Raw genomic sequence first — 18,869 nt, forward strand, 5'->3', positions numbered from 1 at the left:
TTGGCAATGAGCATGTAATCCCACATGGCAACGAGCATGGAACCTCTGGCAATGAGCATGGAACCCTTGGCAATGAGCATGTAGATAAGCAGCACTTACGTAGCATAATTTTTAATAGGCATTATGGTGTTTGGACGTGTAATGGACATTACAGTGTAATTAAGGAAATTACTTCCCTTTTCAATTCCCCTTGGGACACTTCTTGCAATAATGCTGACTATTTACTCCTCCGTAATTGCAGCAGATGATGATGATGATGATGATTTAATTCACAATTGACATATTAAAAGTACAGGAAAACATTACAATAAAATCATCAATTCCATAAAATGTAAACAGGCACACAATAAAGTGACACTGTGCATAGGTTTAAGGAAGGGTCGTTACCAGATGGTATTGAACTGCCAGAGTATGGAACAGTTCAAAACAGGCATGAAGCAAATATGGATCCCGGGGTCACATACAGCATACAGCTCTGTTGGTAAGGTAAATCTCCTTCCCGGTCCAACTGCACAACGTCCTCAGACGCTTGTGCGTCTCAGTAATTCTTGCAGCAGGGTACGGCAACACTGCCCCTGTCCGCTTCAGGGAGATGGGGTTAGGGGTTCGGTAGCACATGCGTCTCATGCACAAAGGGGAGTACGGGCGCAAGTGCGTCTCATACACATTAAAGGACCCATTTGCCAGTACTCCATGTTACATACTGGCAAATTGCCAGCACAGCAAGCCCCGCGAGGGGATGCGTTACGCATCTTCCTGACCTGTTCATATAGGCGTGGAGCTGAATTTATAAAGTGTGGTGAGCGCAGTGAGCCACCGAACCCGAAGCGTGGCGAGCGCAGCGAGCAGCTTCTGGCTGTCGTGGACAGTGGGAGTTTTAAAGAAAACATTCACACCTGGCATATCATCCATCTGAAACAGTAATGATGGCATGTGTTAACTGGCAACTGAGTTTTAGTGAACAATAAAGAAGAAGAAAACCAATGGACAATGTTCAATAATAGCATATAACAAGTCCAAGAAACTCTAAAAACAGCCATTCTTCTTCACTCTCTGCATTCCCTTCAATTGCAACTGATGTTGATGCAGCTGCGTCAACATTTGTGTCGGTTGGTTTTCGACCATTAGGATCAGAGTTAGTGCTTGTAAAATGCGCAGGAAAGCGTTCTCTGCACCAAGAGTTTGCGCCATATTACATGTGCATTTTGGTACCCCGCCTTCTGATGTACGCACAACAACAGTCTGAGTATATGGTGGTACCTGGTTCAATATGCGTCTGGATGGCGGACATCAGGGTGCTGGTGTCATGGCTGGCCACTGGTGTTATGAAACATTCACCTGTCTGACGGGATATGCCACCAAAGAGCCACTGCTGAGGTAGGACACGTCCAACATGATTCTTGTGCTGGACACCTCTACAATTTTGCCGAGACAACCAATCCTGCATTGGGGCTGGGACATTAAATCAAGGGTACAGGCCTCACAAAATGAAATGCTTGTAAGCTCCTCTGCCCATGACAAAATAAAACTCAGAAGGGTCAGAAACGTCATGCCGTGAAACCAATGTGCCGCATGGCGACTGACCTTCTTTCTGCATGTTTTAATGTGACATTCACTCCTTTATGCTCAAACGTATAGGCCCATAACGGGGAGAGAGAGTTAGATTTCTGTGAGTTATTTTGTTTCTGTGCAGGGTAAATACTGTAAAATTATTTTTACACTGCAATTTAGATTTCAGTTTCAACACACCCCACCCAAATTTAACTCTCTCTGCACATGTTACATCTGCCCCACCTGCAGGGCACATGGTTTTGCCCATTTTCCAAACAAATTTGTACTGCGATCAGATCTGAATAAGGGTCATTGGGTGGTGCTCTTGAAGAAAGGCCACCGACTCCTCCTCCGTCTGCGGCAGGTTAAATATTGTCAGTGGTTCTGCAGCCATTCCAAATAAATTTTAACAAGGAGCTTCAGAAATACAGCCGCAGTCACAGTCGCTTCACCTTCACCTCTGACTGACTACGCTGACTGTGTAAGCATTCTGACTGACTACGCTGAGTGTGTAAAGCTCCACTAGTGCAGTTGCTAGCGCAGTTGCTAGTGCAGTTGCTAGCGCAGTCACAGTCGCTTCACCTCTGACTGACTACGCTGACTGTGTAAGCATTCTGACTGACTACGCTGAGCGTGTAAAGGTCCGCTAGCTCCGCTTCAAAGCCACAGAAACACAGCCGCAGTCACAGTCGCTTCACCTGACTGACTGACTACGCTGACCCACTAGACTCTAGAGGGACACTACACTGACACAAGTAACTGCCGCTTCACTGACTACGCTGGCTGCGGGAACACTACGCTGATTCTGACAGGGATACTACGCTAACTACGTAAAGGGCGCCGTGATAATACACAAGTACCGACGAGAGTACTTCGATCACATATATCATTTTGGCTCAGCGATCACGCTGAGTTGGAGAGTTTTTACTGGGTCGGGACCTTCCCATGTCTCCGCACCACTGTATGTCTGTTATAATACAATTATTTGTCAACAGCATTTTGCCAACGCTGACTTATTTCTCCTCACTATATGGAGATGAAATAAGTCATCCCCTAACCTGGTCTTGGTCTTCTTATTATTAGATGAGTTGCTGTTGTTCCTAAATGTTTCCACTGTCTAGTAATATCTCTTAAGGTGCAAATACACTAGTCCGATTTGGCCACTTCTCACCCAATTCCAAAGGATCGGGCTAAGAATTGGGTGTAAATTGGCCAAATCGGATGTGTCTGACATCTGATCCAATGCACAGTCCATGCGCAGTGGATCAGAGTTCAAACCTGCTGCATATCCACCTCTGACTCATAACCATACTTGCCTACTTTTGAAAACTCATTTTAGGGAGGTTATAGTTGGTAACAGAATTTTGCACAGTGGCCCATTGAGGGGGCGTGCCATGCTCCTCCCAAAGGGCGTGTCTAGTTCCATATATGGAGAGATTTGTGAAAAGAGATTGTGAACGTGGCACCTAGAGTAGAAGTGTGGGTGTGTACTGCTACATCTAAGTGGAATCTTGTCAAATGATTTATATCCAAATGTAGATGTAGAAGCAGTTAGTATGAGCTACTATACTTGGTAAAGTGCTGGGAAATGGCGCTGATGATTCAATCTCCTATATATTTGGCTACATCTGTCACTCAAAGTGGGTGTCTGTGTCTATAACGCTCTGTTCCTGGACTTTCCTCTTAATGTGTGATTGCCTTCATCTGTGCTGAACACCTTTCTGAGAAATTAACCTGTTTAAAACAGGTGATGGCAATCATACATTAAGGGGAAGTCTAGAAACAGAGCATTGTGTCCCTCCTGGAGAGGGTCATGTTGGGAGGTATGTGACAGAGAACCAGCCCAGTGAGCCCACAGACAGTGCCAGACACCCACTGCCTTCCCATGTTGCCCAGAACTGCTACTCCACAGCCACCAGGTGAGCGCCCCCCTCCCGCGATTTGCGGCGAAACCTCCCCCCCCGCGCGCCCCCCCCTCCCGCGATTCGCGGCAAAAACACCCGCGACCCCCCCTACCGCGATTCGCAGCAAAAACACCCCCGCGGCCCCCCCTCCCGCGATTCGCTGCAAAAAGAACCCCCCCACGACCCCTCCCGCAATTCGCGGCATAACCACCACCCCGCGACCCCCCCCCCTCACGCGAATCGTGGAAAAAACACCCCCCCGCGACCTCCCTCCCGCGATTCGCGGCAAAAAGAACCCCCCCTGCGACCCCCCCTTGCACGATTGGCGGCACCCCCCCTGCGACCCCCCTCCCGCGATTCGCGGCACCCCCCCCCCCCCCGCAATTCGCAACAGCCCCAGGATTAAATGGCACATGCAAAACACTGACATGGCTATGGTCGACAATGAAAAAGGTTGACATGAGTTTTTGAAGATTTATTTTTAATTTTTTAAATTTTTTCATATTCATTGTCATGTGTCGACATGGACACCAATGAAGTGGCACACTTATGTCAACATTTACATGTGTTGACCTTTCTGTGTTGATTTTTTCTTGTGGCGATTCGCGTCACACCCCCCGCAACCCCCCCTCCTGCGATTCGCGGCACCCCCCGTGACCCCCCACCTCCCGCAATTCGCGGCAACCCCCCACCGGAACCCCTGTGAACCCCGCCCTCCCGCGATTCGCGGCACCCACCCCCCGCGACCTCCCCTCCCGCAATTCGCGGCACCCCCCCGTGATTCGCGGCAGCTCCAGAATTAAATTGCACATGGAAAACACTGACATGGCTATGGTCGACAATGAAAAAGGTTGACATGAGTTTTTGAAGTTTTTTTATCATTTTTTGAATATTTTCATATTCATTCTCATGTGTCGACATGGACACCAATGAAGTGCCACACATGTCAATATTTACATGTGTTGACCTTTCTGTGTTGATTTTTTTCTTGTGGCGATTCGCGTCACACCCCCCGCAACCCCCCCCCTGGCGATTCGCGGCACCCCGGCACCCCCCCGCGACCCCCCCCCCTCCCGCAATTCGCGGCAACCCCCCACCGGAACCCCTATGAACCCCGCTCTCCCGCGATTCGCGGCACCCACCCCCCGCAACCCTCCCCCTCCCGCAAATCGCGGCACCCCCCGCGATTCGCGGCAGCCCCAGGATTAAATGGCACATGCAAAACACTGGCACGGCTATGGTCGACAATGAAAAAGGTTGACATGAGTTTTTGAAGATTTATTTCATTTTTTGAATGTTTTCATATTCATTGTCATGTGTCAACATGGACACCAATGAAGTGGCACACTTATGTCAACATTTACATGTGTTGACCTTTCTGTGTTGATTTTTTCTTGTGGCGATTTGCGTCACACCCCCCCCCCCCGCAACCCCCCCCTCCCGCGATTCGCGGCACCCCCCGTGACCCCCCACCTCCCGCAATTCGCGGCAAACCCCCACCGGAACCCCTGTGAACCCCGCCCTCCCGCGATTCGCGGCACCCAACCCCGCGACCCCCCCCTCCCGCAATTCGCGGCACCCCCCGTGATTCGCAGCAGCTCCAGAATTAAATTGCACATGGAAAACACTGACATGGCTATGGTCGACAATGAAAAAGGTTGACATGAGTTTTTGAAGTTTTTTTTTTCATTTCTTGAATATTTTCATATTCATTCTCATGTGTAGACATGGACACCAATGAAGTGCCACACTTATGTCAACATTTACATGTGTTGACCTTTCTGTGTTGATTTTTTCTTGTGGCGATTTGCGTCACACCCCCCCCCACCCCCCCACAACCCCCACTCCCGCGATTCACGGCACACACACACACACCTCCCCCGCGATTCTCGGCACCCCACCCCGTGACCCCCCTCCCGTGATTCACGGCACACCCCCCGCGACCCCCCCTACCATGATTTGCCGCAACCCCCGCCCCCGTAACCCCCCTCCTGCGATTTGCGGCAACCCACCCCGCGACCCCCCTCCCGCGATTCTCTGCAATCCCACCCCTCCCACGATTCGCAGCATCCACCCCCCCACAACCCCCCCTCCTGCAATTCGCGGCACCCCCCGCGACCCCCCCTCCTGCAATTCGCGGCACCCTCCGCGACCCCCCCTCCCGCGATTCGCGGACACCTAAGTTGCAATACAGGGCATCTTTCATACAATTTTAACCATATTTCTCATATACAAACGTTCACAAATTAAGGGGGCGCAGCCCCTTACGACGGTGTGAAGAGCGTAGGGCGCGATGAATCACCTAGTGTAAATGTATCTATCTTTCATTCCTTTCTCCCCAAAAAATGTAACAGTGTAATGTGGGCTAGGTGAAATGAGGGAGATTGCTAGACTAATGAGGGAGAGAGGGAGATTGCTGTTATTTCAGGGAGTCTCCTGCATAATGCAGGAGGGTAGGCAACTATGCTCGTACCACCTCCCGGCAGCAGAGAACGGGGTCGCATGCAATATATCATATGCGATCCTGCCACCCAGGAAGGTCCCCGATGGCTCCAGGGGATCGGCTGCCCATACACTGCTGAGAGGGATGACATTTCCTGAACCGTCTTATTGCAAAGGTGGCATCCTATCACAGTACCATGTTTAAAGCCATTGAGCTCTTTAGAACATCCCATTTTGTATCACAGTCATTAGGTCGACCCCAGAAGGTTGACTAGCCCCAAGGTCGACAGAGTTAAAGGTCGACATGGGTCAAGGTCGACTTGACTTAAGGTCGACATGGGCCAAGGTCGACATGGGTTTAGGTCGACATGAGTTTTTCACTGTTTTTTCAGCCGACATGTGCCGACAGGCGGTATTTCATGCCCTACCATCCACTAGGGCGTGGTGGGAGAATAAAATAGTGTGCCGAGCGTAGCGTGGCACCGTGCCCGAAGCATAGCGAGCGAAGCGGTTCAATTCCAACGGTGTCCATGTCGACTGTGTCGACAATCGGGTCACAAAACAGTGAAAAACTCATGTCGACCTAATGACTGTCGACCTAAACCCATGTCAACCTTGGCCCATGTAGACCTTAAGTCATGTCGACCTTGACCCATGTTGACCTTGGGGCCTGTCAATAATTAACAGGTGCTGCGACATTTGGGTCACAAAACAGTGAAAAACTCATGTCGACCTAAACCCATGTCGACCTAAACCCATGTCGACCTTAAATCATGTCGACCTTGACCCATGTCGACCTTGGGGCCAGTCGACCTTCTGGGGTTGACCTAATGACTGTAGACCTAAGTCTGGTCTGACAGATGTCCCGATTCCGTGGCAATGGGTCTGATTGAAACATGTGAAGTCAATAATTAACAGGTGCTGCCATATACTGTACTTCCAAATACAGTATGACTGATATTGCAGCAATGTTTTTGTAAGTCACTTTGTTTTTTGTTTTTTTTCATTTTGTTCAGAATGTTTCTGTTAATAGTAATAATAATAATAATAATAATAATAATAATAATGACCAAATATTCTCTGTAAAGTGTTGAATAATGTTTGTGCTATATAAATAGCTGTTCAGCAATACATAAAATAATGACACTGGACACACATGACTGGTCTATTGTTCTATCCCAGTAAACAGCACTACAGATGCATAGGAAATATTGTACTGTGCCATAAAAACAGAATTTTCAGCCCAGACAAAAATCTTCACAACACAACACTACTATATATCTCCTGATACTAGATTACTTAACACAAAGTATGCAGAGGAATAACCACAGATGAACAATAGTGAGCAATTACTTGGAGGCACTGCTATAGTAACAGGTGCAAAACACTCTGTAGCCTGCCGCTGCCATGGCAACGGAATAGCTTCGCCGACTAGCCAACCTAGCATGATAGCATCAGCTGCTTTGGACCTGCCCATGCTAAGCATAAGCCTTCCCATTGTTCGAATCCACTGTCAATCATAGAAGTGTAGCTTTCTATTGGACAGCTGTTTACATGATACGGGCGCTCATGCCGAAGTAGCAGTATTGGAGTCACATTACCAATTTAAACGGCTGCCAGAAGTTACGATAGTTGCTTCGCCGTCAGCGTAGGTACTTATTATAGCGCTTTGTAAGTAAGTATACGTTCGTATATGTGTGTTAGAAATCGTTTGTTATCAGATGAACGCTGCACAGGGGATAAACTGATTTGTTAATGTGTGTCATTTAACATGTGTCACATGTGATCTGTGTGTGTTCATTTACAGCATCCATGGCTGCTGCAGGAAGTGGAGATGTGTATCCGACCTTATGGGGCTGCAGTCCTGCATTAGACCTTCAGATGCATTGTGAGTGTGACCTGGAGCTTAATAAGAGACCCACACCCGTAATGGGGCCACTGTATACACTGTAGTATAGTGACTTCTTCAAAGCACCCTAACAATACAGGTTTTAAGGATCTCCATGTTTAATCACAGATTAATAGTATCACAGTTGATGTAACCAAGCAGCGGTGGTACATCTCTCCTCTCATTGCACTGATGCTTGTTGCATATGTACTAATATATATATATATATATATATATATATATATATATATATATATATATATATATATATAATCCAGGGTGCTCCAACAGGAGCTGCGGCCGGTACTCAGAGAGACTTGCAAAAGTAATTAGAGTCAACACCAGAAGTGTGGTCAATGTTTCTGAGGCCCTTTATTGCCTCTTTCGTCAGGACATGAAGATACAAACAAAATAAAGACATTTATATAGCTTACCCAAACGACCCAAGAAGCTCTCCTGCACGCTGCGTCCACTCGGAGGTTGCGATGACGTCACTGTAGTGCGCATAGCGCCGGCGCCTCGTCAGACACCCCTGGGGGCGTGTCAGGAGAGAGATGTATACATTCACCATAGTTACTGAAAGAACGGAAAGAAAGATCAGTATGCAAAAGAACACTGCACAGGATGTCAATATATTAATCAAAACATAATTGCAGTAGCAGGCGGGGGAAAACACAGAGAAGGATCAAAATACGAAAGTACGCTATAATGCATTAATAAAATCAGAGCAATGTGGGTTACGCTGGAGAAAGAGTTATGGGTTATGACAGGACTTCACTACAGAAAACAATGCAAACTTTGCTTCTCATACATGCCCAATGGGGATACAGTCTGTAGCCTGTCTATCCAGCGTGCCTCACACTGCAAAAGTTTTTTGCCACGGTCCCCACCGCGAATGGATGGTGGGACCCAATCAATCATTTTATAGCGTAAGGATGCAATAGAGTGGTTTGGTTGGATGCAGTGCCTTGCAACTGGTTGTTCGCTCATTTTACCCTCCAGTGCCTTACGAATATTGGAGCGGTGCAAAGCTATGCGCTCCTTGAACATTCTTATGGTTTTACCCACATAGAGTAAACCACACGGGCATTTAATATAATACAACACGTGTGTACTGGTGCAACTGAGGGGAACTTTTATATGATATTTTTTACCAGATCTGGGATGTGTAAATACATCTCCAGGTTCTAGGGCGTTGCAAGTGGTGCATCCCAAGCATTTAAAGTTGCCAGGTTTCCTACTGAGGAAATGTGGGGCAGGAGTGTCCTTAAATTATGTGATGTCATTATGAACCACCCATTGTTTGATGTTTTTTCCTCTTCTGTATCCGGGCATAATAGTCTTATTCTTGAACATGGTGAGGGTTGAGTCAGTTGCTACCACTGGCCAGACGGATTTAGCCTTTTGGATCATCCCATCTGAGCCTGTGGAAAAGTCAATCGGGAATATAACCCTCTCCCCCAATTTGTCCCTTGGTCGAGAATGAAGAGTCTCTTCCCTTGGGATGGATAGTACTTTGTTTTTAGCTTTAACTAGGGCTGCCCCTATATATAGCAATGCAAATGGATGCTGTCCGGAAAGAGCTGCCCTTTGCGATCCCCATCGATGCCTGGACTTCGTTATTTCTAATAAGGAAGTCACTCTAGGTTTTCAGGGTTTTAGGCACACATATTAATTCATAAATGGGCCCCTTGGTGCATTTGAAAACGTGCTAAAAAAAACACCCCAGAAAACTGTGTTTTTAACACTTTTTAAAAAAAAAAAAATTTAATTTTTTTTTTTTAATTCTTCCTGCCCTTGGACTGTAACAGGGAAAATTAATTGCTGAGGCCCTGGCATCATGCATATCGGGCAGTAACGGCAGTGCTGGCAATGTAGATAGAGGTAATTGCTATTATGAATTACAGTAGCTCATCCTATCAAGAGGAATTGCTTTTCCCTTTTAGTGTGCCTTGAAGACGGGGGTAAATGTAATATCCAGTGACTTCCAGACAAGTCTTCCAAATGATTTTAGGGGCCATTTAAAAGGCAAATTTAATTTGGTTCTGGCTTTTAAGTGATTGTCCATTTTTTTTTTAATTAAAACATTGGGCAGACTTACACTGTGGCACCTCTGGCAAATGCCACAGGGGCTGATAGCCAGGTGGGCCGATTTCTTGTTGTAAGTGCACAGAAAGAGCAGTTTGACTCGCGGCGGGTCCAGCGGCTCTTTCTGTGCACCGCTGAGGTCCAGGCGAGAGGGGAGCATCACACGCCGCTATTCCCCCTCTCTTCTGCGTGCCGGGAAAGGCAGCGCGCACGTGCGTGGTGCATGTGTGCGTGTACCCGGCGTGTGCACGACAAAGGCCGCACGCATGCAAAAATGCCAGGGCCCAGTCCGTCGCTGTCTACCAATATGTATTTGGATTCTCAAAAGGCAGATTCCCCTTAATATTTCTGTATAGGACATCTGTATTGAATTGTCTCGCACCATTTTATATTCTAATAATGATCCCATTGGCCTGAGGCATATGCTGATGATACGTTTTTATATCATTGGTGAGAGGGGTGTTTAAGGGACAAACGGACCTAATACAAAGGTACCTTGACGAGACTGTATTAACACATTAACCTGTGAGTACGGTATGCATCCCACACTTGCCTTTGGAAATCGCACCGATGGTGAATCCCTGTCAGGTTTAAAGAAACCTTTATGTACATCATTCTCTTAATCTTTCTGTGAGTGCGGGTATGCTTAAAAGTCACCCTTCCCGCAGCTTATATTTCAATAATTCCACTATCAGGATATTTATTGATTATTGTTTTATATACTACGTGAATGTGTTGACAACTTCTCATCGCCCTTAATCCATTTCTCCAAATCATATGCTGATGATAGTGTGAAAGCTGCTTTTATGCTGCACTAATGCTAGCTACTAGTCAGTACAATAACACATTTGACTTAACCGTAGCAACAGTAATACTGAATTCTGTTTTCTTTTCCTAGACACATGGCTAAAACACCTGTGTAAATGTATTTTATTAATTTTTTGACAAGTGTTAATTGGATGCAAATGTTTCCCTTATGGGCCTGTGCAGACAAGCAGATAATGGAGCATTTAGGAAGCAATTCATTGCGCCATATATTATACAGAATACAATGTGAGCAACTTGCCCAAAATACAAAGTAGGTTTGGCTTAAAAGAAATGTGGGAAAAGCAACTGAACTAGAGCTGCCGACTGGGATGTGGAAGAGCAGCGGTTCTCAAACTGTGGGTTACGATCTTCTCAGCATGGGGTCGCGACTCCATGTTGTGGACCATCAGGCTGGATTACTTCTCTTAGGTTCAAGGAATCTGAAAAAGCTGTTGCATTATCTGTTATTTTGTGCCTCCACAATGCTGCCATGTATGTGCTGTCTGCCGACTACACATGTGACCTTAGGCAGTAACTTGCTGGGGACATGTCGTTATTTTTATTGTCTGATGGGGTCCCAGAGAAAAATAGTTTAAGGAAACCTCTCAATACCCCTTAAATGGTAATGACAGGCACTAATGTGGTGTACATTCTTTCTGGTCTTCATCTGCTTATTGCTGCCATAACATCCACTGTTCTGAACACTACATACACCACATTAGCATGCTGTTGATCGTCACCACTATTGGTCAACATGCCATAGGTCGACACATCATAAAAAAAGGTTGACATCTTAGGTGGACATGGTCACAAGATTGACATGCAATAGGTTGTGCGTGGGGGGAGCGTGGTACAGTTATACAGTGTCAACAGACAACAAACCGTGAAAAACTCATGTCGACCTATGACCCTTTTCCATGTGTTAACCTATTGACTGTTGACCTCAATTGGGTCAACCCTATGACCCATACCTTTTGCAACATGAGGTTTGATAATCCCTGCATTGCACTTCTCAGATGTTCCGTTGCGCTAATATTGGTACTGTAGCTGTGTGGCACAGTTTAGGTCTGACCTACGATTTTCTCTTGTGGGACTCACTCTGTAATATGGCATGGTCAAATTTCTACTAAAAGCTCTGTCTGTCTGTCTGTCTGTACAGTGGCACTAATATTCACCACACTTTTATTCCGATCTCTTCTAATGAGGGTTTCTCTTCTCCAGTATCCGTATCCGTATAAGGATTATATGTGAAGAAAGAAAAAACTCAAAGGTCAATCATATTAACTGTGATGGATACAATGTGCCGGCAATGACACCTAACCTCGCACCCTTTGCAGGCCGGTTTCAGACAGAATCGGCATTCAATTGCTCACTCTCCTATAGGGCAGCGATTACTTTAGTGCTAACTAGAGATGAGCGGGTCCGGATCTCCGGGATCCGACAGATCCGAATATGGTGATCCGAGCCGGCTCGGGAGTTCCCGTCTGAATTCCGGACCGAAAATGAGGCAAAACGTCATCATCTGTGTGATTCTCGTGGGATCTGGATTCTATATAAGACGCACGCGAGCCCCGCCATCTTCACTCCATTATAGGAAAGGGAAGAGGGTGGTTGGGATCTGTGCTCTGTGCTCTGTGCCCTGTGCCCTGTGCTGTGATTTATTTAGTGACTTATTTTTATTTTATTTTTTTATGTAAACTAGGTGCTGCAATGCTCACACGCAGGGGCTGCAGTGCTGCTGACTGTACACTCAGTGTACAGGGGCTGCAGTGTCCATAATACAAGGGGCTGTGTCCAGGGTGACGGGCTGTATTCAGTGTCCAGTGTGACGGACTATATCTAGTGTCCAGTGTGACGGACTATATGAAGTGATCAAAATTGACTAGAAATGAGTGGAAATTAATGTTGTTGAGCTTAATAATACTTTAGGGGCAAAAACAGGCCCAAAATCTGTTATTTTAGCATTTTTCCAAAAAAATCCAGATCCAAAACCCGCAAGGGTGATTTTGCCAAAACCAATCCAGATCCAAAACCCGAAAAAGTGCCCTCCGCTCATCTCTAGTGCTAACGTGTCCTTGGTCCCGCAATGGCTCGCACCCGCAAGACCACAGCGGTTAATTGGATTTGACCTCAAAATAACGTCCTGTTACACATAATAACACTGCATCGGTATGGCGTATGTCACCATGTGAGGTTAATGAAACCAGTGGATCTTCGTTTATGTGAATGCCCCTAAATATTACACTCACACTCCAAGTGAATAAACAGGCACAACAAATAATGGTATTGTTGAGGAGTAATTGTGTGTTCACTCATTCTTATTTTGTCTTACATAGACCACTTGTTTGGTGCAATTGGATAACGCTATTTGCATTTTATACACTTGACTATATGCTGATAAGTGCTCCTGTGTATGTATGACTGCAGCATGGTTTACAATCCTTCTCATTTTAGGTCTTCAGACTACCATTCAGCACTTATCTATGTCTAATGACATCCCGGAACTGAATATTCTTCTGGTGGGGTGTGGGGATGGCAGACATCTTCTCAAAACGATCTGTCAGGCCCGTCGCTGGCCACAACGAAGACTTAATGTTAGTATCCAAATAGATGTCACTGAAATTTATTCTGAATTTGATTTCTGTTTATTAGTCTATTTCATGTTACCTATTATAAGGTGTTTTTTTTTCTATTATATTTGGGTTTTATTTAAAAAAAAAATATATAAAATTACTTTATAAAACTGACAATTTTATGAAGAGGGTCATAGTAATCATGCTTGCTCGACCGCCGTGACCCAGTCCCGTTCTCGGTCAGCTCGACCGAGAACATGCGGGATTCAATGTCCCGCCTGCCGGGGAGCAAGAAGGGGGCGTGGCCGTGCGCTGCAGCCGGCAGTTCGTCACTTCCCGGCCGTTCTCGGTAGAACGAGCCCAACAGATAGTGATGTTGAGCACGTTCTGCCGAGATACCCTGCTCATTGCTGTCGGGAAGACCGCATTGAATAGGGCCAGGCGGGCATCTCCCCGACAGGAGATGCTCGCCGGTGATTGAATATCCCCCGTATTATTACGTTTGTTTGTTCACAGTGCATTTAAGTATTCTAAGGGTTGGGTATCCCTTATTTGGATATCCCAACACTGTAGGTTTTCAGAATATTCTTTTTTTGTCTGCTCCCATCCACTCCTCCCACCCCCCTGCACCTTTTTTATTTATTTGGTTCACAGCGGCCATCAAATTCATCTTTAGTGGCATCCACAGGCCCAAGGATGCATTGCGCGGATGCGCCGGTGATGTCACTGGTGCACATGTGCAATGCATCCTTGGGACCAGGGATGCCACTGGAGATGAATCCGGTGGCCGCTGTGGACTAAATAATCTGGAATAATCCCTTATCCATAATGCTCATGGTCCCAAGCAATTCGGATAAGGGATACTCAACCCGTACTACTTTTGTCCCCAACTGAGAATTTTTTTATGTTTCAAGTCAGTTCAAGTGGTAGCTGCCCCCTCCATCCACGCTCTTTCCACTAAATGCCTCTGCCAACTTCAGTGTAGCATTTTTGTTGGTATGGTTCAATGGGGTCCATATAACCATGGTTGACTGGGGTGGATAACTCAACCGGATGTACGGTTGACTGGACAAAATGGTTGCCCTGAAAATGGTCAACACAAAAAAAGTTGACAAAATTTTGTTTTTAAAAGTTTTCACACGAACACCCCAGTAAGCGTACCATGTCCCCTTGCACCCCTCGTCATAATCTGGGCATTCTGCCTTGCTGTGCTTGGCATAGGTTACTATTTCCAATAAACCTAGTCCATATGGATGGCAGAGTATGAAAAAGACAAAATAAATAGTTGTAAAAAAACTTGATCTCCTAATAAGGATCAACCTATCATCCGGATACCCACTTTTTTTTTGTCTCTGCAGACTGTGTTGCTCCTGCAGTGAGTGGCGGTGGCCAGTATGGGGCGGTACGGAAGTGCTATTTGATACTGCCCTGTACCATTCTATATGGTGTTCCTTCAGCAAGTCTTGCCTGTTACTCTATAAATGTTTGCATTTCATTTGAAAAAAAATTTGGTTTCCTATTGTACATTTTTTACTTTGTTTTTGTTAGTTCTTCATAATTGAGAGTGACCTGGAGCTGCTGGCTCGGCAAATGTTGTTTCTGACTTTAGCACTGGAAGATCCAGAGCAAATGGGTTTACAAGGTAAAATGGAGATGTTCATGTCAAACAAAGTTCAAGTTTTAAATTCGATACAAAGGTCATCATCTGTCTGTGCACATTTAAAGTATCACTTAACTTACATTTTAAGAACGGATTATAGAAAAGCATGTAATGTTCTGGGCTTCCTTTTTATGAAATTCAATTAATAAAACCAGCATCAATATTGAAGGACGTCTCTTTGTTCTTTTGTTGAACATACCTGCTAATAGAGATGACCATGGCAAAGGCAGTTTCAGATGGTAGTTGAAAGACATCAGGATTTATACTTAATTTAACTTGCTCTACTATATAAACCATACGTACCTTTTTAAAGGAGCATTACCCTCAGGTATTACTTATATAAAATAATACAGTATATGCTTATATACATACAGCTTTGTGATGTAGAGATGTCTTATTCAAGAGTTAAGGTCCATACACACTGGGCGATTTTGCACAGCATGTATGCTGACTGATGATGGGGAAAATGGCTGGGCTCAAAGTCGCCCAGTGTGTACGGGCCTTTACTGTTTGATTCCACCAAATGAAATGGATTTGCTGTCATCCTGTAAAATCAAGCTTGGTACACACTATAAGATCTATCATTCCAGAGTAGATCAGAATGCACACCTCGTATAGTGCTTACCCTGACCCATAGCTTCTGGCCATACATTGATTAGGGTTCTATTGAAGGTGGGATGTTGCTATGGGCAACCAATCAGAATCTGCTAATTTATTTAGCACCTTCTAGAAGATAATATAATCTGATTGGTTGGTAACATCCCATCTTGGTAAATAAACCCCATTGAATCCTTCCGTTGGATGTGCTGCATGGTCCATATTTACATTCTGCTACATTGGGGCAGATGTATTAAGCCTGGTGCAATGAGAGAGTGGAAGGTGATAATACACCAGTTTATCGGCTCCTAACTGTAATTTTTCAATCCCAGCCTATAACATGACTATTATGAGCTGATTGGCTGGTGCATTATCACCTTCTACTTTCTCGCTCCATCAGGCTTAATACATCTGCCCCATTGTGCTGGCAGACATTAGATCAGGGGTGTCAAACTCAAATTCATCGGGGGCCGCATCAGCACATTGGTCACCCGCAAAGGGCCGGTACACATTCAGAAAGGGGGCGTGGCCATGAACAAATGGGAGTGGCCATGGGCAAAAAGGGCGTTACCACGTCCCCTTTCCTAATGTGTACTACTACAAGTATCATGGTGAGTAGTAGGCTGCCTACCTGTGTCCAACCAGGACGGGGAGAGGGAGAGCTGCTCTTCAAACTGTCTCCTGCACGATTTTTCTTTTTGCTGGTGGTGGCTGCCAGGGCTTAATGTCTGTTGCCAGGGATTCCAGCTCGTTGCCAAGGGGTTAATGTACATTTTCAGGGGTTCTTGCTCGTTGCCAAGGGGGGGTTAATGTCTGTTGCCAGGGGTTCTTGCTAATTGCCATGGGGTTAATGTCCATTACCAGGGGTTCCAGCTCGTTGCCAAGGGGTTAATGTCCGTTGCCAGGGGTTTCAGCTCGTTGCCCAGGGGTTAATGTCCGTTTTCATGGGTTCTTGCTCGTTGCCAGGGGGTGTTAATGTCCGTTGCCAGGGGTTAATATGTGCTTGCCCACCCACCCCACAGTTACTGCTGCCTTTACCTGCGCACAGAATGTTCAGCGTCTGACAGGAAGAGCAGCTCTGTACGTCACCAGGAAGTCGCAGAGCTGTGCTTCCTGTCAGACACTGAACATTCTGTGTGCAAAGACGGAGAGGCGCGGGGGGCGGGCAGATGGGCAGCGGCGAGGGGGGGGTGGACGGAGGCAGGGGGCCACTTGAAGAGGTCCGGCGGGCCAGATTCGGCCCGCGGGCCTTGAGTTTGACACTCGTGCATTAGATCATTAATGTGTACAGGGGAAGCAATGTATCGTTACATCCCACCACTTGGTCACATGGTACTGTATTTACCCATCTTATCTCCACATCACAATGAAGTGAGTTATCTAGTACCCTTGAGCCCTGAACACACTGGATGTTAAAATATGCAATACCGCTCATTTTCACTTTTGTAGGCCCTATCGCCCAGTGTGTATGCACAGCCGACGGAAGATACGCGCTCCTGCGGGTCTTAAAATACCCGCTCCATCAACTGTGCATGTACAGATGAGGGAGCGCATCATTAACAAGAGCTATGCTGCAGCATTATCCCCGCATGTGTATGCACTTGCCTGGTCTCCGCAGCCTCCGTTATGTGTGTACGAATCTTTTCATTGATGTGTGCATTATATGTAGCAATTGTCCATCAATGGCAGCGTCATTTCTTCTTGTAAATGCATGTATGCCAGTTTGTACCTTACTGTGAAGCCTCATATTTTCCTTCCTTTGCAGAGAAGTCAGAAATGTTTCTGGAGCTTTTTGGGAACAGCCTAATCCGTAGTAAGACTGTAGCTTACCTGCAAGATAAGTGTGAACTGTTCATTCGTTTCGTCACAGACCCCGAGTACCAGCAGAGTGTCCTCCCACTGTTGAGTTTGCATTTTATAAAGGTATTTTTCATGTACATGTCACAGCCATGTAAACACAAACTTTGTATCCATCATCCAGATGCCACTGGCCAGGTCCTGGTACCTTCATTATAAAGCTTTGATGCCAGGATCGGTGCATGCGCACAAGCAGCGGCTTGACTGTGCATGCGTAAACCCCGGCTTCTATGAACTGCATTGGCTGCAGCCTATAGAAGCTAGCTTGGGCTGTTTATCAGACAGGGAATAGGTTCCTAAAGTGAAAAAATTATCTTTGTAAATTCTTGGTAAGCGCGTAAGTTGATAAAAGGGGTGCGATTCATTTTTCCCAACCTGTGCATTAAAGAAAACCTTAGCTGGGATGGTGGTTACCGTCAGTGGGATTCAAATCACTCGGGCAGCCAAGACTATATAAAAAAAATAAGTCTTTATTATGACAGCACAATAGAAAAAGATGCTTACATGGTACAGGATAACCGATAACACAGATCGTCTTGCAGTCAGCACCCTGAAATATCAATCTCTGTAATCTGCAGCTTTACCACTGCTGTCAGTCCTGTATCCCCCAGCCTGGGGTACTGGCTCACACAGACACTACCCTGGTATGGTTTCCTCTGATGTCTGGTATACAGAATCCATCAGGATACTGTAGAATCTCCTCTATTGAGAAAGTGTTCTTCTTTTATATACCTGGCTGACAAATCCTTACTGGTGCCACAAATTCTACTCATGGGGGTAGGGTCAGATTTCCCATTGCCATGTGGGCCACTATAGTGCAGTAGAACCCCTTTGTAGTACCTCCTCTGGCAGGTCTAATACCCCATTCTCGCTGCAGGCAAATTCCTGGGTCTAGCATGTCGACCCGGGAATTTGCCTTTTAACATGGGTTTTTCTGCAGTGTGAGTGGGTCTCATACACCCTTTTTTTTTTTTACCCATTTGAGATCTGGGTAGGAAGACCCGGGTTGACCCGTTCATACTGCACAAAAACCCATGTTACAGGGTAGGACTTCTTCACCCGGGAATTTGCCTTGCAGTGAGAACGGGGGTCCGTCCCTGCAGTCTGCTGGGGAAAAGCCATGTATTTCTCACTGGCAGTGAGCACACGGTATAACCTACCTGTTGTCCCAGATTACCTGTTGTCCTAAATAAACACCTTTTGTCTGGCAGCTATTTTACCAGTAACACTGATTACACCTGTCCATGTACACACACCTGTAGCCTAACCCTGTCCATACACACACCTGTAGCCTAACCCCGGTCCACACACACACACACACACACACACACACACACACACACACACACACACACACACACCTGTAGCTTAACACTGTCCATGCACACACGCATACACACTCCTGTAGCCTAACCCTGTCCACACACACACCTGTAGACTAACCCTGTCCATTTACCCTCCCTCCCGCAGCCTAACCAAATATTTCACACACCCTGGCCTGC

General features: G+C 46.1%; 1 protein-coding gene across 6 annotated transcripts in view; it reads left to right on the plus strand.

Annotated features, from left to right (window-relative positions):
• The first annotated feature begins 7,417 nt into the window (after nucleotides 1-7,417).
• The window catches only part of DNAAF3 (dynein axonemal assembly factor 3), a 37,773-nt gene continuing 26,321 nt past the window's right edge, over nucleotides 7,418-18,869 (plus strand). For 2 of the 6 annotated variants that reach the window (XM_083162652.1, XM_083162657.1), the window contains exons 1-5: nucleotides 7,468-7,572; nucleotides 7,705-7,785; nucleotides 13,135-13,274; nucleotides 14,802-14,895; nucleotides 17,276-17,433. In XM_083162652.1, the coding sequence (XP_083018778.1) occupies nucleotides 7,710-7,785; nucleotides 13,135-13,274; nucleotides 14,802-14,895; nucleotides 17,276-17,433 (468 nt within the window). In that variant the 5' untranslated portion in view covers nucleotides 7,468-7,572; nucleotides 7,705-7,709. Of the gene's footprint in view, nucleotides 7,573-7,704; nucleotides 7,786-11,919; nucleotides 11,951-13,134; nucleotides 13,275-14,801; nucleotides 14,896-17,275; nucleotides 17,434-18,869 lie in introns of those variants that run through there. The other 4 variants (XM_083162653.1, XM_083162654.1, XM_083162655.1 and 1 more) reach the window with 4 other exon arrangements.

This window comes from Crinia signifera, chromosome 19 (assembly GCF_055691185.1).
Source record: "Crinia signifera chromosome 19, ASM5569118v1, whole genome shotgun sequence".
NCBI classification, from domain to species: domain Eukaryota; kingdom Metazoa; phylum Chordata; class Amphibia; order Anura; family Myobatrachidae; genus Crinia; species Crinia signifera.